Genomic DNA, 26,872 nt, shown 5'->3' with positions numbered 1-26,872 from the left:
CTTGGATATTTATTATGCTAATACCATTTTTTTTTAAATATAAATATATGTTCCATGGTAAAAACTTTTTTTGGGGGGGGTTTGCATGTTCTGCATTAGTACGATTTTTTTCATGCCAATACCATGTTTTTTGGACATACAGTATACCATGCTAATACAATATTTTTGGACATGAACAATTAAACATTTTTGGGGTGTGTGTGTGTGTTTGTTTGCTTGTTTGTTTGAGTATGTGTCAAACCAATGCTATCTCACGACCAATTCGTACAAATTCTTATGATTTGTCTAAACCCCAGTGATGGGTATGTGTAGGGGCAGGGTCAGGGGTAGGTCAATCATACGAATTCGAATTAGGCAACTCGTAATATATGTACGTTTTAGCAAAAAACGGTTTGGTCGTATAAGGAGCGTAGTGAGTTCGTATGAATTCATACGAATTAGCCACCTCATAAAATAGTTTTGGTCATACTGATACTTTTTTAAAAAAGTATCATGCTAATACATGCACTAACTAATGTTGGTTTGGACATGTACTATTTTTTTTTTTTTTTTTTTTTTTTTTACATGAACCATATTAACAATTGTTTTTTGGACATATACCATACCATGTTTCTTACACATATCTTGGCTGTACCATATTTTTTGCACACATCATCATCACAAGACTATGTTTTTGGGACATTTACCAATACTGAGGTTTGCTAGGTCTGTGGTATTGTTCTAAGTAACATGTAAATGCTAAGCTACATGCATATGAATATCATTCAGTATCATGGTATATAACATAGTATCATGGTAGTACAATCAGTGTACCACAGTACCGCCACAGTACTTTTTTTGTAAGGATAAAGCTGTTCATGAAATTATCAGGGCTGCATGAACGGCTCTCCGCCCCCTGTTCAACATCCACTATGCAATGGTTAAATCTGGCAAATGTTTTTGAGCAGGAACAGAATTAGACAACAGAGATAGAGAAGAGATAAAGGACCTGTGGGCACAGAGTTCACACATAACCTAGTCATTTGCAGTGGCTTGGGAGTGAGCGATCTAAGCTCTGGCTCTATTATTTATGCTCTGTGCTGCATGCATAATAAATCCCAGTGTGTACAGGCTGCAACATCGCCACTGTCTCGAGCTGCTCTCTGCCCAGGTGTCAGCACACCAGCCTCATAGCTGCGGTTTGTGTAGCCAGGCGCTTTACACAACCGTTGAAGGTCTCCAGTACAACCTGCATCATTGCCAGGACAAAAAACACATTTCTTATACATCATAGTCTGTTGGCATATTGACCAGAAAAAGTGTCACATCCCCACAAGAGAGAAGATATCAGATCCGAAGGGAGGGAATACATTTGCTATGAGCTAGCATTGAATTCAGTGCAAACAACATACAATACAGGTAAAAGGCCAAGTGACTTTAATCAAGTAAATATATTATTTAATATAGCTGAATCAACTTAAATACATTAATTAATATATACCACCAGAACTACATTATATGAACTAAGTTAGGTAGAAATAACTATTAAAGTAACAAATTCCAGGTTACCATTTTTTTGCAATGTGTTGTGTGGTGTTTGTCATGCTGTTGCTATAGTTGCTAGGGTGTTCTGGGTTGTTTCTAAGTGGTTACGAACTGGCCCAGGTGAAACAAATCCATCCCCAAGTCTCTATGATAGTCTCTGCACCAGAGTCCTGCACGGGTCCGATTTTGTAAATCCGTACCCGCATTACGACCCACGAAAGCCGCATCCGACCCATTTTCCGACAGCAGCACTAATTAAAATCCGCTCCCGACCCGACCCGCTTAAAATAGAACCGACCACCCGACCCGCAACCGAAATAAAATCAGTTTAGACTATCACATTATAGACACACTTACAAAAATGTTTATTGCCAGGTCATACAGAAGTTATTACACGACCATTAACACAAGGACAACTTCAGCCGAAGCCGTCAAAGGGCCAGTACATGAAGAACATGGCTAACGTTACCACAAAACTTACCAATCGAACGGACGCGGCTACAACACTATATCTGCCAGACTGCCACGCAATTTCGTCTAGCCTACATCTGACAATTTTGGGTTCAAACACGCCCTGCTCACCACACATACTTAACAGTGTTAAAAATAGAAAAATACTGTTCGATAGAACGGCTTGGTTTGTTACCACAGTTATCTGCGTACTTCCTCAGCGATGAAGTTCCACATTTGCGGCTATCCAACACGAAAATGCATGCAGCAAAGCCTTTCACAATATTGTTTTCTTCAGATAACTCCAAATTTCTTGATGACGTATTGTCGACAACTTTACCATGTCCACTAGCTATTCTTTTCTTCAACTCCATCTCGACTACTGCAAGCAGATCGCGCGCGCGGTTATGATGATTTTTTTTTAAGTGATCGTAGGTATTGAGAATGAGGAGATGTCGTCACGCCACAGCGCCCCCGCCCTCAGAGACCGCGTCATCCTCCCCTTTCCGCCATTTTGGGAGGATACCCGCCAGAGGAGGTTGTCGCACTATTTTAGAATGCCTGGAAAACACTGCTGTGTAAAAAACTGCTCCAGTGTCTCACACGATCGTCATGGAAACCGTATGAACCATGTGTTACAGTTTTTTCATATTTTAAAATTTAAGTAAAAAAAAAAAAAAAAAAAATTGTTTGGCATTGGTAGTAAGTTTCTCCCTGTAAGGACCCTTCTCTTTTGCCGCATTCTTCTCCATTTCTTCTTAATTTTCTCGTAATTTCTATTATAATTCCTCGAGCCGTCTTTCCTGCTCCGTCTCTGTATTGCTCTTGCACTGTTGCCCCTGGCAACCGATAGCGTATCCTCCCAAAATGGTGGACGGGCTCAATTCGTCACGTGACAGCAAGCTACCTATGAGCAGAGAATGTCTAATATGGCGAGAAGTTTCACTCTCACTACATTTCCGGCTTCTGAACTGGTTGCAGTTCCACTCTGATTCCATATGAGGGCGCTCACAGGACGAGTGCAGAATGAATGGAGGTCAATGGCGGTATACCCCTCAAAATCCACTTTTCTCAGGATATAATTTTTTGTCTAGTAATTTGAATGTTGTATTCGAAAGGAGATGCAAAGAAATTACACATTGCTGGGTGTTAGATTTTTTAGAGTCACTTATTTGCTTTAAAAAAGTCTTTCAAAATGTCAATTACGTCAGAATGCTGACGTCATTAGCAGAATGCTAGCGTGTTATGGGCAACAACAACTCAACCTGTAAGAAATCAAAACGACATAAGTACTCATTCATTCAACTTTCGACCTAAAACCCATGTTGAACTTGCAAAATCTACAATCACATCTGAGATTTCTCAACGGCAATCGGGTGAAAGAGACTAATTTAGCCGTCTAGCCCCATTGACTCCCATTCATTTTGCACTCATGGCGAGCGCCCCCAGTGGAACTCTGGTGGTACTACAACCAAAATTCGGTACAAAAGGGCTTAATAGGGAGTGGACAGGCTCTCCGTAGACGGGCTCTGCTATGAGTATGTCCTCATTCTCAATAGAGACTCCTGGGAGGGCGTGGGCACAAATAAACTGATGTGGATTTTAAATAGTTTTTTATCAACTTGAAATACAGGCATATTTTTGTAGATGTGTTCCTAAAATAATGCATAAATTTTGTTGTGTGGTGTGGCTAAAAATATGCATATATTTTTTACGTTTGCACGTGATTGTTTTAAACCCGTGTTTAGACCCGTGTTTACCCCGTGTCTGACCCGACCCGCACCCGTATCCGAGATTAATTGGATATTTTTCACCCATTTGAGCAAAATTTGCGGGTACCCGAACCCGTGCAGGACTCTGCTCTGTACTCAATTAAAGCACTAAATTATAGGTGCTTTATAGGCATCTATGACTCCATGAAGAATAGACGGTGGGCAGAGGGTCCGTATCTGCTTTACTTTTCGAAATGTGGAGGGAGAACCTGGATTTGTAAAGTTGGGACGGTTGTTTTATTCTCAACGATATGAAAAGTGTTGCCACTCCCATTTATTGCACATTTTCCCTCGAAATCATATTCATAATCATATTCCACAGATCGTCTGAAAACACGAAATCTCCCCTCGGCCCACCGTCTAGAACCTTTAACATTCATGGAACCTTTCCATTGCACAATAGTCTATATAGTGGAAAATATTCAGATTATTACAATGTTACAATGTTCACACTAAGAAAATGATGGTTCTTTTATGAACTGTTCACTAAAAAACTGAACTGAAATCAAAAATGTAGGTAGGTTTTACTTTTTTAAACAATTTTCACTCAGAAATTGCCAGTAAATGTCACAAGTAATTATAAAGAAACTGCAAGCAACTGAACTAAATCTGACATTTTGAAGTTTTAGAAAGACTGAAATAGTATTTTCTTGTAAAACGCTCTCCAGTAATGTTTGTTATAATCTGACTTAGAAAAGTAAGACTAGTTTCTTTCTTTATAAATTGTTTTCTTTCTTACTATTTTTCAAAGTCTGATCGCTTAGAAAGTAACACACCTATCGATTTCAGACATGATTTTATGTATTGTGTCCACGGCACATAAATGATGCCTCAGTTATGATGTCTTCAGTTACACACACACACGCACACACACGGGTGTTGATATAAAATTATACAAGAGTTATATTACAGTGTACAGGACACACAATTTTTTTGGGTAAAAAGTTTTTTTTTTTTTTGGAAGTATGCTGTATATTATATGTATTTGAACACAAATAAACCGGAGAAGACGAGAATGAAAGTTGTGTGAGTGATTATTTCTATTAAAAATAACGATCGTTACAGATGAATTATTTTGCACTCCTGGCATAAATTAAGAAATTAATGTCACTGCAAACCACTTAAATCATAAACAGTGGTCAAATATCGAAGCTGGAGTCGTAAATCTTTCTTATAATGCTGAGTTTGTCTAGATCAAGTAAGAGTGTGATGTTTTAAAGAGTAATGAATTTTGAACAACGTTAATTTGGGATCACCAGTGATCCCTGACGGGCAAGGGGTTAAAAACATCCAACATGTAAGTGACTTTAAACAATACAATATGATTTCACATCTACCTTCAAAACGAACCCTAAAAATTGTGAGAGAAGAGACCCTCATTTAGTCCATGCTGCTAAGTGCAAAACTGAATTCGACCAATTTGGTAGTCAGCTGTGTTTTCAGTGCATCTGTGCAGACAACAATAGAGTGTCTTTATATAAAGCAGTACTTGATTCACTAACACTCGGTCCTCTGGTTGCCTCTCGGCTGACTGTGGGCCTTTGAGATTAAAGAGCGCTCCCCCGCACAAACACTCCCACTCGGCCCATATGTTCCCTGGCTCGCTTCCGTCTCCTCAACACCTCTAGTCACCAGTCATTCTCTGTGAATTATTTACAGATCTGTGTAGCTTGGACAAGCTTTGTGTAATTGGGGATCATTCTCTGACAGAGAAACACAAATGTCTCAGTCACCACAGTAATAAGGGATTTTTGCATGCATACAATGTGACATGTTTTTGTAGCTAGATGAAGTTCATTCAAAAGTTTGGTATATGTATGTTTTTTTTTAATGATTTTGAAATAAGTCAAGTTAAAAAGGAGTTATATTTCTATTCACATGAGGAATGTGTCACAACACACAGTGCATCACACTCTGCTACATTGCCACAGACCAATCAGACTCCCTATCATGACCCCTGTCCACCACCAAAAGTGTCCGAACTGGACCTTGGAGCAGTGGAAGAAGGTCGGCTGGTTCGATGAGTCCTGTTTTCTTTTACATCTCATGGATGTATGAGTGCGCTGTTTTACTGGGGAAGTGATGGCACCAGGATGCACTGTGGGATGACGACAAGGGGAAACACTGGGTACGGTCATTCATGTGGATGTACATTTTACACGTGCCAACTACCTAAACATTGTTACAGATCAGGTACATCCCTTCAGTGGTCTTCCCTGGTGGAAGTGGCCTCTTTCAGCAAGATAATGTACCCTGCCACGGTTTAAGGAACATGATGAAGAGTTCAAGGTGTTGCCCTGACCTCCAAATTCTCCAGATCTCAATCCAATTAAGCATCTGTGGGATGTGCTGTACCAACAAGTTCGATCCATGGTGGCTCCACCTCACAACCTACAGGACTTAAAGAGCCTTACTTACTTACTTACAGAGCCTTGCATGGTCAAGCGCCCTCTTACATCCAGGATCTATTACATGCACACACCCCTGGTCGGTCTCTAAGGTCTTCAGACCAAGACCTTTTAACTATTACCAGAATACATCTTAAGACAGAGGTGACTGTGCTTTCTGTGTTGTGGCTCCAAGGCTCTGGAACTCTCTCCCTTTAGCACTGAGAACTATGGTTTCTGTGGAATCTTTTGAAAAACACTTGAAGACACATCTTTTTGGACAAGCTTTTAATTAACAATATGGTTTAGCGTTTTATTAAATTTTGATGGTAGTTGATGGTATTTGTACAGTTGTTATTTTATTTGTTTTGTTTTGATTTGATGTTTTACTGTAAAGCACTTTGTGACCCTTCCTTGTCTGTGAAAGGTGCTATATAAATAAACTTTACTATTAATATTGAAGGATCTGCTGCTAATGCCAGATACTATACACTTATAGGGGACTTGTAAAGTCCATGCCTCTGAGGGTTGGAACTGTTTTGGAAGCACTCAGAGGACAACAACCTCCCATCACCGATTACTGGTAGAACATACACAAAGCGACATATAAATGTCATGTTTTGGGATGTTATGTGGTTATATCAGTATTTGCAATTCTAGCAAAATATTGTACCTCACTGCTGCATTACCACCTCACCATCTGTGTTCATATATATCTTGCCCTTTCTCTGACGATACAAGCCAACACCCAGCACAATGAATTCAGTCTCTCTGTGTATGTGCCAGCCCTCAGGCACAATGCTTTTTACTGCTACACAATGCTTTTTACTGCTAGTGTAACTACATTTCATAACTGCTTCAGACATTTAACAATCGCAGGAAACTTTAAAGACATTTGGTGATCCAATTACAAGGTTACAATTACAAGAAGATAAATCTTTCCTTCAGATCACAAAAGCAGTTGACCTGGTAAACGCTCAGACTACATTGGCTTTGTCATGACAATCAGCATGTGAGTTGTTTGTGAATCAACATTCATGTCTGATCCACTGATTCCTGATGTTTTGAATCCGTGTCAATACATTTATGGGTTACACTTTATTTTACAGAACAAGTACTTACAGTACTTACCCAAGGAAGTACTGGTAATATACGGCAACTACATGGGTAAAGGTTAGGTTTAGGGTTACTCAAAAAAATGAACAAGGAAGGTTGTGCACTTGACATAATATATTTATATTCAGTTTACTTATAATAATTGTGTTTGGTGAGTTTAAATGTTTTTTTTCTATTAAGGTCCACGTAATTATGTCTCAACTTAACTCTACAAAATCCTAACGCGTTGTCTAAACACAAACCATTTATGTTAAGTAAAAAATTCTTACATCCAGAGGGTGGCAGTATAGTGCGACGCCAACTGCCATTTTGCCCTAACTTAATTTGATTGTGTTCAATCTGCTTAAATATATATAAAATTTAAGTTTACTTAATCCGTTTGTGTTGGATTACATGAATGATTTGTGTTGCATTAACTGAAACTGGATGGTGCTTGTTAGTTCCCAGCATGCTTTGTAAATGGTTGAATTAAGAGAGAATAAATGTTAAAATTAAGTTGTTATTTTATGTTTTTTTGAGAAAATAAGAAAAGGGGAAGACTTGATAGTGTGTAATTGTGTTTAATGGTCAATTACATTGGAATTATTAGAACCATTTAAATTACAGTGTGTTACCATTGTGGAGAAGAGTGGAGCATTTTGTTTGGCTGTGGACTGATTTTGTTACTTACAACTGCTTTGGTTGAAAGAGCATGTAAATCTTAGCATTTAAGATGATAACACGTGCTACTGCTAGCAAATAGCTAGCTGTAATCTATCAATTTAATAATGTGTCACAAAAATAAATTAAATATTAATGGATACACCTGAAACACCTGAATCATGTCAGGAAGCCTTTAAAAATTCTCTTTGAGACTACTTAAATTGGGTCGCTTAAAATGACTTAATTCCATGATGTTGAAGTTACATGAACAAATTATGTTAGTTTAACGTAACCCAGTTATGTGGAACCTGTTGACATAAAAAAAATAATTAAAGCCAACATATAATTTTTTTGAGTGTTTATAATTGTAACGGAGGACAGCTAGTAGACGTTGTGCGAGTAAACCTCACTCCTCTGATCTAGCGACAGACGCTAGAGGCTGCAGTATTTAGCCTCCTTGTTAGAGCGCCTAACTCTCACACCAGAGACCCGGGTTCGAGGCCCGCACAGAGCGGGGCGAGTAGGACCCGGGTGGAGGGGTTACATTGGTGCCGTGACCCGGATGGGAGTGAGGTTTAGGGGGGTGAGTGTAACGGAGGCCAGCTAGTAGACGCTATGCGAGTAAACCTCACTCCTCTGATCTCAACAGACAGTAGAGGCTACAGTCTTTAGCCTCCTTGTTAGAGCGCCTGACTCTCACGCCGGAGACCGGGGTTCAAGGCCCGCACAGAGCGGGGCGAGTAGGACCTGTGTGGAGGGGTTACATAACCCAGTTATTGTAATTGCAATAATAAGTTCATAGTATTTACATGTGCAACATGACTATAAAATAAAGTGCAACCCATTTATGCCTCATCTGTATGTCTATGTAAACATTCAGTATATTTACAGCTCAGATGAAGTGTCTGTGCAGTGTAAAACAGCTCCACTAAATTTAACTACATCTCTTACGGTCAGTGTCATGTACTCTGGTCAGTCGTATTGAATAATTATCATAAACATATAAAAAGAAATAAAAAGCCATTTACAGTCTATTTTACCTAATTCAACTTAAAGGGATACTCCACTTTTTTCGGAAATATGCTCATTTTACATCTCCCCCAGAGTTAAACAGTTGAGTTTTACCGTTTTAGAATCCATTCAGCCGAACTCCGGGTCTGACGGTACCACTTTTAGCATAGCTTAGCACAGATCATTGATTCTGATGAGTCCAGTAGCATTTCTTTCAAAATGACCAAAGAGTTTCAATATTTTTCCTATTTAAAACTTGACTCTTCTGTAGTTAAACCGTGTACTAAGATCGACGGAAAATGAAAAGTTGCGATTTTCTAAGCCTATATGACTAGGAACTACTCTCATTCCGGCGTAATAATCAAGGAACTGTGCGGCTGTTCCATGAGTGCAGCAGGCGTAATGATATGACGCAGCGCCTGAAAATAGGTCTAATAGGTTAGACAAACTTAGTCCCGGTCACGTTGGAAGAAGTTACCGGGCTGGGGACTATTTTCAGGCGCTGCGTCATATCATTACGCCTGCTGCACTCATGGTACAGCCACATAGTTCCTTGATTATTACGCTGGAATGAGAGTAGTTCCTAGCCATATAGGCTTAGAAAATCACAACTTTTCATTTTCCGTCGATCTTAGTACACGGTTTAACTACAGAAGAGTCAAGTTTTAAATAGGAAAAATATTGAAACTCTTTGGTCATTTTGAAAGAAATGCTACTGGACTCATCAGAATCAATGATCTGTGCTAAGCTATGCTAAAAGTGGTACCGTCAGACCCGGAGTTCGGCTGAATGGATTCTAAAACGGTAAAACTCAACTGTTTAACTCTGGGGGAGTTGTAAAATGAGCTTATTTCCGAAAAAAGTGGAGTATCCCTTTAAACGTTAAGTTTAGTTGCTGCCTCACTTTTTAAAGTATAATCAAATTGGCTGTAGAAGTCAATTCAACTCTTTTTTTAAAATCCTGTATAACTTTAAACCGATAAAAGCAATGGAAAACATGTTGCCATGACTTATTGATCATATCATTATTTACAGTATATCATATTATAATACCATTGGGCACATTGATATATACAATAATACAGAAATTCATTCATGTACTTCAAATAATACCACAATACTACCATGTCTAAAAAAAAACTTTTTTGTTACTAGCGCAACTCCACAATCTAACAGACATACAGGCCTTTAACCTAGTTTTGGAAGCTGAGACAGCATGATATTTCTCACAATTTAGAAATTATCAAGTGGCTGGAAAAGGCCTTTGTTCCTTGGGAAGAGAGGAAACAGTAATCTGCGCAGTCTCCTGTCAGCAGACTGGGTCTCCAGTGGGAAATAAAACACTCTTTGGAAATACACATTAATCAGAGGTATGGCAGAGCTGGAGGACAGGACTGGTGATCTCTCTCCTGAAATGTTTTGGAAAAATGATGAAGTAATTTGTTGTTGGAAAAAAGCATCAAATAACTTCCTACTGTAGTTTCACCCCTCAAAGTTAACAGACTCGTTCTTTAACAATAAAAATACAGTCATCATTTAAAGAGGCCATGTAATCCCCTTTTACAAAGTCATGATTTTGTTTTTATGGTGTATTAGAATAGCTTTTCATGCTTGAATGTTTTAAAAAAAACACATTATTTTGCACATATTTTACATTATTGCAGCACCTCTCTTCCCACTCTGTCTGTAACTTGCTTTCCTTCTGAAAAGCTCAATGTGCCCTGATTGGTCAAATGGACCAGTGTGTTGTGATTGGTCAACCGAGTGGAGCGTGTTTCAGAAACGTGCCCTTACCATAATCACAAGTCTCAGAAAAAAAAAAAAACAATGTAAAAAAAAAAAAACACAAGAGGTCTTCTTTAATCAACATCATGCCATTCCAAACCTGTATGACCTTAAAAAAAAAAAAAAAAAAAAAAAAAACATGGCTTCAGAACACTTGTAATATATCTTATGTAGTCGTATGGTTCCCTAGTTCCAGTTTGATTGCTACATTTTTCCTTTTCTTTTCCACAGAAGAAAGAACATCATACAGATTTGGCACAATGATGACTGAGCATTAATTTTTGGTTGAACTATTTATTTAAAACAAATAGGCATGGAAGACTTTTCTTTCTATTAATCAAAAATTAGTGTGTTTGGGAGGGGACAAGACCATAGGATGCAGGAAACCATTGTAGTTTAACTTTCTTATCTTTCACTTCTGGCTGTGTGACACAGAGATGACCAACCATCAAAAGCATCCTTTCAAATTAAACAAAATCCTCAATAACAAGGGCCATTTCTTCAAGCGAGAAAAACCTCGCCAGAGGCGTCAGATTTCCTGCCTAGTGAATGCCTTTGAGAGTTTAATCAACCGTTCGTTCTCTCACTATTAAACAGGGAGTGCTCATGGCAGTACACAATTTCACAGATAGGCTATGACATGTTTGAGTGCACATCATGGAGCCTTTGTATATGTCTAGCAATTATAGTAAAGTGCCTCGGTCTACTCTCTTCTATTGTACAGCTCGGTTTGAGCAGGTACAGACTGTTCAGGTATCACCTCAAACAAGGTCTCTCCACTGGCCCACAGTGTAATTATAATGAGCAAACTGTGGTGTGTTATCTTAGAACAGAAAGAAAACCAAGTCCTGACAGTTTATGCGAGGACAGTAACAGGGGTTTAGCAAATAAGCACTTCGAACACAACGGCGATGGGCAGAGCTGTACCAAAGAACCCAATGTTCATACCAACGTGAATGTCAGATAGAGTTATGGAGAGTGATTTCATGCCTAAATGGCTTGACAGTTCTGACAAAACAGCAGGTTTGGTTCACCATCATGTCAACTGTATTTGAGCTAAATGTTGTGTTGATAGCTCAATACAATCAAACATTATGGCGTTTGGAATCATGGTAGCCAACAAAAAGTCCAAAAACTTCTTTAAACAAGTGTTTTACTGGACATAAGAAATAACTGCATGTATAAATGCTACGATTAACCAGAAACAAAAATCGTATATTACATAAAATAAGTAAAAGGAAGTACAATTCTGGTGGATGAGCAATGATCCTCCCTTTGGCATATTGTAAATGCAAGACCTGTCAATTAGAGCAATCAGTGCAATCCAATCATGCCCTAACTGTAAAAAAGTGGCTGATTGTTCGCTACACACCATCCCTACTCACCATACCTGAGATTAATTCTTAAATGCACCAATTAATCCAATGAGTGTGTTGAGTAAGTTTTTCAAACAATTTAGGGCCAGATTACTGCATATGCATTCGTAGGAGTTTTCCTTTCAGACGCAACATTTATGGGAGGAGTATATTTAAATGAATCATGCATTATTTTATTCACGCCATTATTTACGGCCCCAAAAAAAGCATTTTGTAAACCAGACGCTAATCTACGCTTCTCTTGGTAGATTGTGTTGGTTATGTAAATGATCCAGCTGCGTATGAGTTATAGAATTTGCAAGTTGTCAGTGGATCACGCGCAGAACTTTACACTCCCATTGGTGTTTTTTGGAATTGAGCTCTCACACTAATTTGCCCTGTGTGTTGGTTACTTCAGAATCGTTTTGACTAATTCAGTAAGTAGTTGACTCACTTTTACCAATTCAATAAGTTACTCATGTTTACACAAAAATAATTTTGACTAACTCAAAATCCAATGCTCCAATGCTAACTCAAGCGCTAAACACCCTTATGCATCGCTTTCTGCCAGGACTTTTACGTGCTTTTCCCAAACCACTGAAGTGACGTCGACATCCGGGTTAGCAGTAGCATGAGCCGTCAGGCAAGTGTTATTTAAATAAACTCCTGATGTACTTACAAACTTTCCAATGCCTCGTTTTATGAGTACAGAACCTATTTGTACTACTGTATAAGTTTGGTACCATTCTGGGCATTATTAGAGGGGTAATTTACGAGATACATCCTTGGATCCGTTAGCGCCTGCACTAAGCCATTCGGCTGATATCTCTAAATAAGCTCTAACTTTAATAATGTTCGACCAAGGGAAAAAAAGGCTTCTGGGGGGTGTTTGGCTCAATGTCATGGTCAGAGCCGGACAGTAACGGAGTACATTTACTTGAGTACAGTACTTAAGTACAATTTTGAGGGATCTGTACTTTACTCGAGTATCATTTTTGGGGAGTACTCATGACTTTACTCAAGTACATTTGAGAGGCAAATATTGTACTCTTTACTCCACTACATAACTGTGAGTACCCGTTACTTCTAAAAAAAAAAAAAAAGGAAAAAAAGAAACATCTCGTAAACCCTCAATTTGTTGTTTCCCTCTCAAATGTGATTGGATTGTGCAGGCGCCACTGATTGGGACAGCCTATCAGCAATCACCTTCAGCTTTCCGCCAAAGTCAACTCCATGGTCAGATTTAGATAAGAGACGAAACCATGGACGAAACAATGGATGAAGACGCAGCAGGTCCATCCCGGGAGCGATATTTTTTTTCCCAGGATGGTAGGGGAAGACTCATGAATATTCATTAGGGAAGTCATCCCTGATTGGTCTTAACCCAGTGACGGGTAGGTTTAGGGGCGGGGTTAGGGAGGTCATAAGACCCCCAGTGACGGGTAGGTTTAGGGGTGGGGTTAGGAGTAGGTAATCAGACCAATCAGGGATGACTTCCCTAATGAATATTCATGAGTCTTCTCTTACCATCCTGGGAAAAAAAATATCGCATCCCAGGAATGTGCCAACCCGTGGCCCCACCTCGCCAGACTATTTCAATTTTCTGAACAAGTTAATGATAGTTTTTGCTTCAAGTGTTTGCTGTGTTTACCAATGTAAGCACTGTGGCAGTAGTAATGCAATATTTAGAAAATGTACTCTTGTACTCTTGATACTCAAGTACTTTTAAAAACAAGTACTTTAGTACTTTTACTTAAGTAGACATCTGACTGTAGTACTTTTACTTGTACTTGAGTAAAATTTAGCAAGGGGTATCTGTACTTTTACTCAAGTAATGTAGCTGTGTACTCTGTCCGCCTCTGGTCATGGTGCAAAGGACCCTAGGTTGATTTTACTCCGAACCATCCCTTTAACTCAAGAACCACTTGATCGAATCAAAGAGAGATTTGTTGATTCGAGAACTGTTTTCAGTGATTTAAGAGCTAAAGTTCAAGAACTGCTTTGCCCAATTCAGTGAGTGAATTTTTAACCGATCTTTTTAAGTTGATAAGTCAAGACTTGCTTTTATCGATTCAGTCAATGAAGAGTTGTTGGCTCTGGAATCACTTCGACTGATTCAATGAGTTATTTTTGAGAAAATTATCTGACTGCCAACTTCTCAATTCTATTCATGCAAATTTGCAATCAGATTTGCAAACCCACTTGACTGAATAATCACAATTTATCATTATCACAAGCCATTTATGCATTTTTCAACAGTGTTATATTCTGCTGTCTGGGCTCACAAATGTAGTGCAGGGGTCTAATAAAAAACATCTAAAGCACAATGTATGTCTACTTTTTTTTCTATACAAGAAAAAATTACACATACAGGTATATTCAGTCATATACTGTAGGCTGTTATTTATTCTTCACGCCATACATGAGAAAATAAAAGTGTTTTAGATGTAGGAAGGAATAATTACTGCTGCCCACACACTTTCATATGCTTTCATAATATTCATCTCTAAAACTTTTGTGAGGTCGCTTTTGTATCAGCTGCGAGATCACACTGAGCTGTGTATCAGCAACTGCAAATTTACGCAGTGAACAAAAGTTGTGAGTTTTAAATAGTACCAGCTGAGAGGTACTGTAGATTATGTGAAGAGGACGTTGTATCTATCTATCTGCGGTGCTGTGCAGCTTGTCTAAGGCAGCTTGTAGTCTCAGTATGGGGTGACGGTGAGTGTTTTATGATTTAGCAGCTTGATAATGTCAGAGAAATCAGTCATCTGAGAGGCACTCTGTGATCCGTCAGCCTCACCGGGAAAACAGCAGCCCTATGTACCCCCCATGAGCTTTTCAGCACTACAATTCAACGACAACCTGAAGAGTGCAGGTTACACGGAGAGGAGACATCTCGCTGACAATTGCTGCATCCTCACAGTGTGCAAAGGAAGTGGCGCATACCTCATTTATGTGACGGCTCTGTTCCGGCTCCCCCATTGTCTCCTGGGTGACCCCTAAACCATTGGAGTGTGGTGATCCGGAGAAGATGGCGGTACTGACTGCATCATCTCGAATGAGACAGTTCCTGTGACCCCGATCTGACCCAATCAGACTTCTTCATCTGTTCCTACTGAACCACGAACGCACTCTTAAACACTTCTCTGTAGCCAAGGACAACACAAACTCAATAACGTCTTCTTGTTTGGTGACAGTGGTACAACCGTTCATGTACTGTATGTTGCTGTGCTGTACGTTGAATGCACCCCTTTTTGTTCCAGTCTATCATGTATTTTAAATATTCCCCTTTCTAAACAACATGAAACCAACACAGACTGTGGTCGCTTTACTCATCTGTCAGACAGTCTCGTCCTGTCTAAGTGGGCAAAATAAGTTGCAAATTGGACTTCGGGTCAGAACTCTGGCCATGTGAGAATAGCTAATGATCAGCTTTAACCAACCACAAACCATGTAAAACTAGCCAGCCTAGCAAGCACCTTAATATGGTTTTAGCTGAATTTCCCGCAGCGGTTAATGTGTTCAGTGCCAACAAATATCCTTCAAATAACCCAAAATATTTATTTTAATTGGCGGATCTTTTTGATTTGTAAAGGTCTCTTTCATAACACAGCTTTCTCGTTCTCTTGTGAATATATATTTCTCCCAGTGACAACAGCATCCATCAGTTGTCAGGCTGACAGAAGGCTGGGAGTTTGGGAAGTGTTGAGATGTTTCAATGATCACTGTTCAATTTCCGTCTGGCCAGGGTCTCCGTCAACTCTAACTGAACAGAGACATGATTCATTGATGAGATGTCTAGGTCACTTTCAATGTTAAACAAGACTCCAAAACACAGCCCTTGTCTGTTAGGCTCTGACAACTCAAATCAGGTCCAAAATGCCTTGCTGGTTAGTGATGGTCTGGGACAGGTCTAGCTGTTGTACAAGCTAAACCCAGCTGGTAAAGCTGGTTGACCAAGGTAGTCTTGCAGGTGTCGACATTAGCATCCAAAAACACAACATATTGTGTTGACTAGCAATGGTTTTTACTACAAGAATAATGACTGTTAAGTGTCATCAGAGCTCAATTGGTCAAGCACATTTACCTGTCAAGTTAAAGAGGACCTATTATGCTTTTTACATTTTCAACTTTTCTTTAGTGTGTAATGTTGCTGTTTGAGCATGAACTCTGCAAAGTTACAAAAGGACAAGGTCCACTCCAAAGGGAGCAATTCTTTAAATCAGTAAGCCTGAACTCCCAGAAATGCCTAGATGGTAGTCTTGAGTTTTCCTCCAGGAACATACATGTCACGATAACATGGAGAGGGCAAGGAAGGTAGGCAGAGGTGTGGAACTAAGTGCAGGCATATTTAATAATAAAAGCAAAACAAGAACAGGGAATACAAAAGGCAGGAGAACAAGAAAACAAGAAACCACATGAATACTGAAATATGAGAAACAACTGTAAACTAGATAACAAGACTTAGGTGCAAATGAGGAGGGAGTAATGTGGGGAACCAAAATGACTACAAACTAGAAACAGGAAATAAACCAAATTCAATCTGAAAAGTCCAAATGAGAGACAATACAGTCACAATATTCTGCATTTAAATAATAATCACAACAAAGACATACGCAAAAAAAGGGGCGAGGCTTGATTGAGTTGCGTTAATAGTGTGTTGAAGCTTGTGGTTAGGGTGAGGGGCGCGACATTTCCGAAACGCATTCAAAGTGGTTGACCAATCACAACCAACTGATCCAGCCGACCGATTCAGAGCACATAGCGCTTTTTATAAAGATAGGAAATAAAAGTTACGGACAGACTGGGAAGAGAGGTGCTGCAACAATGTAACATATGTGAAAAATGTGTTTTTTGAACATTCAAGCATGAAAACCTATTCTAGCAGACTCTTAAAAAAAATTACAAATAAAATAAAAGGACATAACATGGCCTCTTTAAGTCTGGCCTTTTAGATTGAAACGTGGTCCAAAGCGCTAAACAGAAAAGGCATATTCAAGTCATTGCCCAACTCCTATTAGTATTTGAACCACTCTCTATGAGGTCAAACTTCTAAAGTCAGTAAGAAGTAAAAGCAGAACTCATTCGCCCCAGTGTGACGAGAACACAGATCAGAGAGAGTGAGTTTGTAAGTGCTCAGCGTGAGAGTGGGTGAATTGGCATGGGATTGTGTGATTCAGCCTCATTCGCACCTTCACTCCTGTAGTCCTCCTGTGAGCTGAGGGCTGAGTATCTGTATCTGGAGAACGGAGGCCAGTCTTGGCTAGGCGATCCCACTCCGTAGTTGTTCCTTAACCTCATCCTGGAGCTCACTGAGGATGATGATGAACTGTCTGCCTTCATCCTCAGCACCGCAGCGTATGAGATGGGTCTCGCGGCAACGGCTCTAGCAAAATCTGAAAATAAAACGGAGAGAGCTGTTACGCCTAACAATTTTGATTCATAATGCCAGGCTCTAAGATAGATTTGCACGGATCACTATTAGTACTGCTCATGTTCAGAGTTACGGATTTGAACAAACCCCCAAACCTTCATACAATGATGTGTGTGTGAATGCAATCAGACTTACAGAACATTAGTAACTTATCTAGTTGCTAATCGTACAAAACAAACTGCAGTCAAGGACAATTGAAATTACCAGGCATTTTAAAATATTGACATTGTTTTATTGCTTTTCTATGGAAGCTTGTTTCTGCCACAGAATACAACATTTTAAAATATATTTGCGACTTTTTATCTCACAACTGCGAGATATAAAGTCAGAATTGTGTGATATAAATTCGCAATTGCATGTTATAAAGTCAGAATTGTGAGATATAAACTCGCAATTCTGAGGAAAAAAGCCAGTCTTTTTTTTCTTAGAATTGGACTGTATTTTTGTGTTTATATATCACATATAAAACTGTGGACTGTGTTTATATCTCAATAATTCTGACTTTAAAACACGCAATTGTGACTTTATATCACGCAATTGTGACTTTATATCACGCAATTCTGACTTTATAACTCTCAATTGCGACCATATCACGCAATTCTGAGATAAAAAGTCAGAATTGCAAGATGTAACTTAGCTTCCATACTTTTTTCGAGTACACTACCTTTCAAAAGTTTATGGTTGTTAAGATTTTTCAATGTTTTTGAAAGTCTCTAATGCTCACCAAGGCTGTATTTATTTGATGAAAAAAAAAAAAAAAAAAAAATTACCGAAAAATATAAAAAATTGAATTCTACAATTATTTATTTCTGTGATGGGAAAGCTGTATTTTCACAGCCATTACTCCAGTCTTCAGTGTCACATTTAATGCATCCTTGGTGTATAAAAGTATAAAAAAAATCATACTGACACTGAACTTTTGAATCATAATACACTGTTTGGAGGATAAAAAATAATAAAATCTCATTGTGACACACAAGGCAAAAGTAAGGCTGACAGTTTGACACCTTGTTTTCCTGTTGTAGGTTTTTTTTCTCATCATGAGAAAATTAGAGTTGCAAAATATTGTCATGAAAATGTTGCCACGTTCTATTGCAAATGCCACTCACACAGAGATAAATTAATTTAGATAGCAAATCCTTGATTATTATTCACCCAGAGGAAACACAGAGCTAATTATATTTATGTTATATCATGTCAATCATTGCTGTGGATTTACAATTGCTACAAATTATTCTAAATTGCCCATTTGTGTTTAAAACGGTGCCAAAAGAGGAAGGACTTATTGAATATCTTAATTAAAGAGTCATTATACACCTGCTGAAATCTCCCTTTTCTGCTATTGGCAATTAGAACTTCAACAAAGTGACTAAGCTCCAGCGCATCAAGCCGTCTGACTAAACTCACAGATGCGATGCTCACTAATGAGGACAACCCAACAAATGACAACTTAAATGCTTCATTCTTCCCGTGGCACGGAATCGTTTATAGAACGTCTCGCCCGGAGAGAGGGTAAGTAACCTCTAGAAATTAAAGCCGCCCCAAAACGTAAATCTGTATTTGTGTAGAGAGGCACTCGAGGAAAAAGTGAGCTGACATTTATGAGGTCCTAATTAAAGACAGCCCTTTTAATACTTGCTAAATGTGACATTTGCTGTCCAGTGCCTTCAGAATATAGCTTCAAAATAGAGACTGTTTTGACTGCCAAGGAGAATAAGAAATACACCCAGGGCTCCTTTGCGCCCATAGAAAAAAAAAAAATGTTGTCTCAAATGTGCATGCATTCTCATTCATTCTCAAAAAAAAAAGAAAAAAAAAAAGTTGCTCTCAGCTTTCAGATGCTTAAAGAAGAGAGAGAGAAAACTGATCCAAAAATGGAAGACAGGTGTCTAGACAGCTGCCTACACAGAAATCAACAGAAAAGTGTACATCTAAAATAAATATAGGCAGTTACTGAATTTGATGGATAGAAAGATGAATAGATGGATGGCTGGGTGAATGCTTGATGGACAGATGAGCTGGAACGCAGAGGCAAATTGTGTTAAAAAGAGATGGGTGCAGGAGAGGGAGGAGTAGAGGAATCCAGACAGGCAGATCCAGCTCTTTATATCCATAAGAAAGAGGATATTACTATGTTGGGAACTTTAAATCGGGATAATGTCAAATGTACGTGATTAAACATTCATGGGATACTTTTGAAAACTTCAACAGAAGCCGCTTGCATGTAGCATTGTGTAAGACATTCAGTTTTATTGTTTATGAGGTGGTTTATGGATTTTGAACATTTTAAGTTCTACTTAAATTTAGTCTTTGAAGTCAAAGACATTTTTAAATATGGGGAGACTTTGCCTTGTCAGGTTCTGAGCAAAACAAACTGCCTTGGGATGACTAAGAAGAGAGCAAAAAAAATAAAAAAAAATTTGAAAAAAATTGGGATTTGAACGAACTAAGCTCGTACAGCAAGCTTACGGCAGAAAACTGTGGCACAGTCACTCCTGTTGTGAGGACTGAGTGGATGTGGAAGAATATGCATGCGTTCCCATTACAATTTTACGCAAACCTTTTGCAATATTTTCTCAATGTCAATAAAAAACTATTGCGAAATGACAGCGTTTCCATTAACCAATTGTCACAGGTGGTTGCAGGAAGGCAGAATATGAAGATTAAGTTCCAGCATGAAGTTACTAAAGAAGATACAATGAATAACCAAACAGGCAGGGCAAAACACACTAAAGCAACGTACACTCACCTAAAGGATTATTAGGAACACCATACTAATACTGTGTTTGGCCCCCTTTCGCCTTCAGAACGTCTCAGGTTACAAATGTAACCTTTGTTCCCTGAGAACAGGGAACGAGACAATACGTCATCGACGTTATGGGGAATCGCCTCAGCGTGACCAATGACTGAAGTAGCTGTGGAAACCCGCCAATCGCATTGGCCCGCGTCAGCCGTGACGTGACGCCCTGGCGTGCCCAGGAAGTATAAATAGAGCGCCCAGAGAACATGTCATCCTCTTCGTCTGAAGGGACTGAGCAAGCAGAACCGAAAGCATGGCAGGGAGACGTATTGTCTCGTTCCCTGTTCTCAGGGAACAAAGGTTACATTTGTAACCTTTCGAAGGGAACCTCGACATTACGTCATCGACGTTATGGGGAACACTGTACCCACGCCGCCATGCTAAGGGGATGCCTGACCACTACAATAACCCAGGTAACAGCCCCTACTGCTTACACGTCAGGCTAACAGTAGCACTTCTCCCTAGGGCCAACGCCGAGCTTTAGCTCAAGGCCTGGATACCGCATCAGGGATTCCTTAAAGGGAGTACAGCCCTGAGCCAGGGCTCTGCCAACAACCTGTATGTATGTGGAAGCTTCAGCAGTACGACTCTCATATAGAGAGGAAGCCTAGCACATATATCAGCAATACAATAAGTATATGGAGGCCTCAGCAGTACGACTGTCATAGGGAGAGGAAGCCTAACACATATACCAGCAATAACAAGCCCGCCTAGGCTCAATAAGTATATGGAGGCCTCAACAATACGACCCTCATATGGAGAGGAAGCCTATTACATATACTGACAAAAGCTAGCTAGCTATTTGCATGAAGGCCTCAGCAGGATGACTCTAAAGTAGAGGAAGCCTAACACATATACTAACAATAACTAGCCCGCCTAAGCTCAATAAGTATATGGAGGCCTCAGCAATATGACCCTCATGTGGAGAGGAAGCCTACTACATATACTGACAAAAACTATCTTGCTATTTGCATGAAGGCCTCAGCAGAATAACTCTGAAACTAGAGGAAGCCTGATACATGCATTATGTATATGGAGGCCTCAGCAATACGACTCTCAAATGGAGAGGAAGCCAAACACATATATCATCAATAGCTAGCCCGCCTAGGCTATTTGCATGAAGGCCTCTGCAGGATGACTCTGAAAGTAGAGGAAGCCTGAAACATGCAATAAGTATATGGAGGCCTCAGCAGTACGACTCTCATATGGAGAGGAAGCCTGCTACATATACTGTTAAAAGCTAGCTTATTATAAGCAATGTTTAAATTAATGCCATATATTTCTTTCTTTCCTTTTTTTTTTTTTTTTTAAACCGCTCTAGAAGAATGAAGGCCAGATAAAGAGACATACAACTATACACCAAGCCTGCTGCAGACCATCAGATTAATAGAACATCATCATAGGTCCACTGGGCCTGATGTTACTTTAAATTGGGGAAAGAGGGAAGGCGGGCGTACAAGAGAGGGAAAAAGGTCTATCTACCCCTTCCAGGGTGATCCTCCTCACGCCTAGCCCGGAAGTCCTCTCTCCTTACTCCCCGCCTTCTCCTCCTGGACTCGCGCCGACTCATAGCCTTCCTCCGGGTAAGAGGAGGGGCACGAGTGGCGACCGAGTCCCGCTGGTCCAGCCTACGCTCCTCGAAGCGAGACGGACCAGGGGCGTCTGGGTGTGGACCTGGACTGGAGCAGTATGCACGACCTATATGCTGCCGAGCGCGCCTCTCTAAACTTTCCGACCACCGGTGGAGGTCCCAAAAAGCCGGAGGTTTCCGGTGGAGGTCCCAAAAAGCTCAGAGGGCGAAACCGGGGCATCGAGGAGAAAAGTCCCCTCTTTCTCCCCGATGCCAGCCAGGTTCACCCACAGGTGCCTCTCCGTGACCACCATGGCAGCCATCGAACGACCGATGGCCGCCGCTGTCTGCTTAGTGGCCCAGAGAGCCAGGTCTGTGGTGCGACGCAGCTCGGCCACCGCATCAGGGGATAAGCCTTGACCCTGGTCCAGGTCCTTCAGCAGGTCAGCCTGGTACGCCTGCAACACAGCCATCGTGTGCAGTGTACCACAGGCCTGACCTGCCGCCGCGTACGCCCTGCCATTCAAACGGGATGTGGTCTGAAGGGGTTTGGATGGCAGGGTAGGAGTCCTTAGCGTTGATGCCCCCTCACCCGCCAAATAGTTGGCGAAGGAATCCTCAATAGGAGGCATCGACGGGTAACCATGCTCCTGCATCGCCTCCATGTTTGCATAACTCAAACGCTGGAAGCGATGGATGCGCGAGGAGTATGGTTTCTTCCATGCCTTCACGACCTGAGAATGGAGGTCGGGAAGGAATGGAAGGCTCCCTGGAATTGATGGGATGTGGCCAGAGAGGAAGCGCTCGTCAAGCCTTCCACGCGCAGCTTCCTCTCTTACGCGTTGCCAGGGCAACTCGAGCCTGGCAGTGGCATGCTCCATCACCTCCATCAATTCCTCGTACGCGGGGCAGGAGGGCTGGGCAGGCTCAAGCATCTCAGCATCCTCGCCCGCCTCGCGCTCCTACTGCTCGCCCTGGCTTGACGCCAGAAGAGCACTGCCTGCTGGCCTAGAAGATGCCGAAGATGCATCATCATCGGCCAGCAGCTCGTCCTCGTCCCGCGCTGACGATTGAGAGAGATTCACTCCTCTCTCAAACTCGTCAGCGAGGTCTCTTTGTGATCCCCACGATCTGAGTCTTCTCTTGGCCTCAGCGCGAGAGGGGCCCGATCCGCGGGGCAAAGCAGACTGTCCCTCTCCCCTCGAGAAGAGGGACAGACGAGAACGAAGCGTCCTCAAGGGAAGACGCTCGCAGTGTACGCACTCCGCCCCCTCGAGAGCAGAGCGTGCGTGCTCTTCACCCAGACACCAAACACAAAGGTCGTGTGAATCACCAGGTGCGAGACACCTCTCGCACGGGTAAACGCACTTCCTATATGTTTTCTTAGCAGATTTCTCCATAATAACCAACTTACAGCACTCAGTAAATCAGTCCCTGAAGACGAAAAGAGGATGACATGTTCTCTGGGCGCTCTATTTATACTTCCTGGGCACGCCAGGGCGTCACGTCACGGCTGACGCGGGCCAATGCGATTGGCGGGTTTCCACAGGTACTTCAGTCATTGGTCACGCTGAGGCGATTCCCCATAACGTCGATGACGTATTGTCGAGGTTCCCTTCGAAAGGGAACTGCCTTAATTCTACGTGGCATTGATTCAACAAGGTGCTGAAAGCATTCTTTAGAAATGTTGGCCCATATTGATAGGATAGCATCTTGCAGTTGATGGAGATTTGTGGGATGCACATCCAGGGCATGAAGCTCCCGTTCCACCACATCCCAAAGATGCTCTATTGGGTTGAGATCTGGTGACTGTGGGGGCCATTTTAGTACAGTGAACTCATTATCATGTTCAAGAAACCAATTTGAAATGATTCGAGCTTTGTGACATGGTGCATTATCCTGCTGGAAGTAGCCATCAGAGGATGGGTACATGGTGGTCATAAAGGGATGGACATGGTCAGAAACAATGCTCAGGTAGGCCGTGGCATTTAAACAATGCCCAATTGGCACTAAGGGGCCTAAAGTGTGCAAAGAAAACATCCCCCACACCATTACACCACCACCACCAGCCTGCACAGTGGTAACAAGGCATGATGGATCCATGTTCTCATTCTGTTTACGCCAAATTCTGACTCTACCATCTGAATGTCTCAACAGAAATCGAGACTCATCAGACCAGGCAACATTTTTCCAGTCTTCAACTGTCCAATTTTGGTGAGCTCGTGCAAATTGTAGCCTCTTTTTCCTATTTGTAGTGGAGATGAGTGTTACCCGGTTGGGTCTTCTGCTGTTGTAGCCCATCCGCCTCAAGGTTGTGCGTGTTGTGGCTTCACAAATGCTTTGCTGCATACCTCGGTTGTAACGAGTGGTAATTTCAGTCAAAGTTGCTCTTCTATCAGCTTGAATCAGTCGGCCCATTCTCCTCTGACCTCTAGCATCAACAAGGCATTTTCGCCCACAGGACTGCCGCATACTGGATGTTTTTCCCTTTTCACACCATTCTTTGTAAACCCTAGAAATGGTTGTGCGTGAAAATCCCAGTAACTGAGCAGATTGTGAAATACTCAGACCGGCCCGTCTGGCACCAACAACCATGCCACGCTCAAAATTGCTTAAATCACCTTTCTTTCCCATTCTGACATTCAGTTTGGAGTTCAGGAGATTGTCTTGACCAGGACCACACCCCTAAATGCATTGAAGCAACTGCCATGTGATTAGTTGATTAGATAATTGCATTAATGAGAAATTGAACAGGTGTTCCTAATAATCATTTAGGTGAGTGTAGAAACAACAGAGAATGAATGTGAGGGACCAATTTATATAGCAAACACAAACGAAGATGATTAATAGAACACAGCTGACACAAATGAACTAATAATGAGGAGTGGGAAAACTGAACAAAGGAGTATGAGGATGATGTGAATGAAAACAAACTAAAAGTCTATCATAATGAAACTAAACTGAATATAAAGGTGACACCAATGTTAAGCGACTAAAACGTAATTTTTTCCTCTTGCGATAAGTCATTCCAAAAATCGTGGCAACGGATGTTGGTAGGTTTACATATATCCCAGCCGCACATGCCATTATTTTTAATCGAAGGAGATGTAGGCGTGTTATCCAAGCATTAATGGCAAGGAAAGCCCCTTATACTTGGGAGCGCCACATATGAGGTGTTAGGTGTTTCTCCCTCATATCTGCTTCAAGGTCTTGATAAATTGTGGCATTTCTTTGTTGTTTAGATTCCCCTATTCCTGCAATTCTTTTATCTTTTATGAGTTTAATAAAGAACTCTGTCTCGTCTTCTGGCCAAACATACCGCATCATCTTTAAAGAATGATTGACTTTTACATACGCCAGGTGAACTGTAAATGCGGAAAAAAACTGTTTCCATTGCAGTTTTGCTAAATATTCCTTTTTGACTGAAAAAACACCTCATGCAAGCATAAAAAAGTTTTTGCCATATATGGGAGTTTTTGCGAAATTGACATGTTTCTATTGGGCATATTTTTAATTCGCAGGTTAATGGAAATGCGGCTACTATATTAAACTGCTATAAGGGAAGCCTTATTCAGACGGGACTAGCTTTCTTGGTGGACATTAGATAAATTTTTGTTTCACAGACATTATTTGCGATTTGAATCCCGTCCAAATCTGCCAAGTCTGTTTTTCTCACAGACCTTCTGTAAAAAAATCCAGAGCAAATTGCCTACTGTTTTTCGGCTTAACCCTAACGCTTCTTCTTGTGTGAATTTCTACCTAGGCAAGGCAAGGCAAGGCAAGGCAAGGCAAGGCAAGGCAAGGCAAGGCAAGGCAAGGCAAGGCAAGGCAAGGCAAGGCAAGGCAAGGCAAGGCAAGGCAAGTTTATTTATATAGCACATTTCATACACAATGGCAATTCAAAGTGCTTTACATAGAAGAAATAAAAATAATAAAAATAAATGAGAATAAGCTGATATTATCCTAATGATCTGAGTGATCTGATGGGTTTATATTCATTGAGCATATCTGCAATGTATTGAGGTCCTAGGCCATTGAATGAATTATATACCAGTAATAATACTTTAAAATCAATCCTAAATCTAACTGGGAGCCAGTGTAAAGACCTGAGGACTGGTGTGATATGTTCATATTTTCTGGTTCTGCTCAGAATCCTGGTGGCAGCATTCTGTATGAGCTGCAACTGTCTTATGGTCTTTTTGGGAAGGCCAGTGGGGAGTCCATTACAATAATCCACCCTGCTGGTCTTGTCTGGAAACAAAGCATCTAATTCTTGCAATATTTTTCAGATGATAGTATGCTGATTTAGTTATTGCTTTGACATGACTCCTGAAACAAAGGTCTGACTCTAGTGTCACACCAAGATTCCTGACTTGATTTTTAGTTGTTTGACCCCTAGAGTGAAGGTATGTGTTCACCTTGAGAACTTCATCTTTGTTTCCAAACGCAATGACTTCAGTTTTGTCTTTTGTTTAACTGAAGAAAGTTTTGACACATCCAACTGTTGACTTCGTCAATGCATTGGCACAGGGAGTCAACGGGGCTGTAATCGTTAGGCGAAAGGGCTAAGTAGATCTGTGTGTCGTCTGCATAGCTGTGGTAAGCAATTTGGTTCTTTTCATTATTTGGCTCATTGGGAGCATATACAGGTTGAACAGGAGTGGTGCAAGAATTGAGCCTTGAGGGACTCCGCATGTCATGGATGTCCACTCAGACTTATGGTCTCCTATACTCACATTATAACCTCTCCCATCTAAGTATGACCTGAACCATTTTAGGACTATCCCAGAAAGCCCCACCCAGTTTTCCAGCCTGTCAAGAAGTATGTTATGATCGACAGTGTCAAATGCAGCACTGAGGTCGAGTAGTACCAGCACTGATAATTTTCCTGAATCAGTATTTAAGCGAATATCGTTTATTATCTTTATGAGCGCTGTCTCTGTGCTGTGGTGCGGTCGGAAACCAGATTGAAAATTGTCAAAGTATCCATTCGAGCTTAAGAATTTGTTCAGCTGATTAAAGA

At 40.8% G+C, this 26,872-nt stretch overlaps 1 protein-coding gene across 3 annotated transcripts in view; it reads right to left on the bottom strand.

The window, feature by feature from the left end:
* The window catches only part of cntn5 (contactin 5), a 312,302-nt gene that overhangs the window by 130,473 nt on the left and 154,957 nt on the right, over positions 1-26,872 (bottom strand). For all 3 annotated transcript variants that reach the window (XM_084408898.1, XM_084408897.1, XM_084408899.1), the window contains one exon: positions 17,238-17,441. In XM_084408898.1, coding sequence (XP_084265024.1) covers positions 17,238-17,441 — 204 coding nt within the window. The remainder of the gene's footprint in view (positions 1-17,237; positions 17,442-26,872) is intronic.

Source organism: Rutilus rutilus (genome assembly GCF_951802725.1).
Source record: "Rutilus rutilus genome assembly, chromosome: 5".
Taxonomy (NCBI): domain Eukaryota; kingdom Metazoa; phylum Chordata; class Actinopteri; order Cypriniformes; family Leuciscidae; genus Rutilus; species Rutilus rutilus.
The sequence above is the reverse complement of the archived record's forward strand: the minus strand, read 5'-3'. Positions and strand labels throughout refer to the sequence as shown.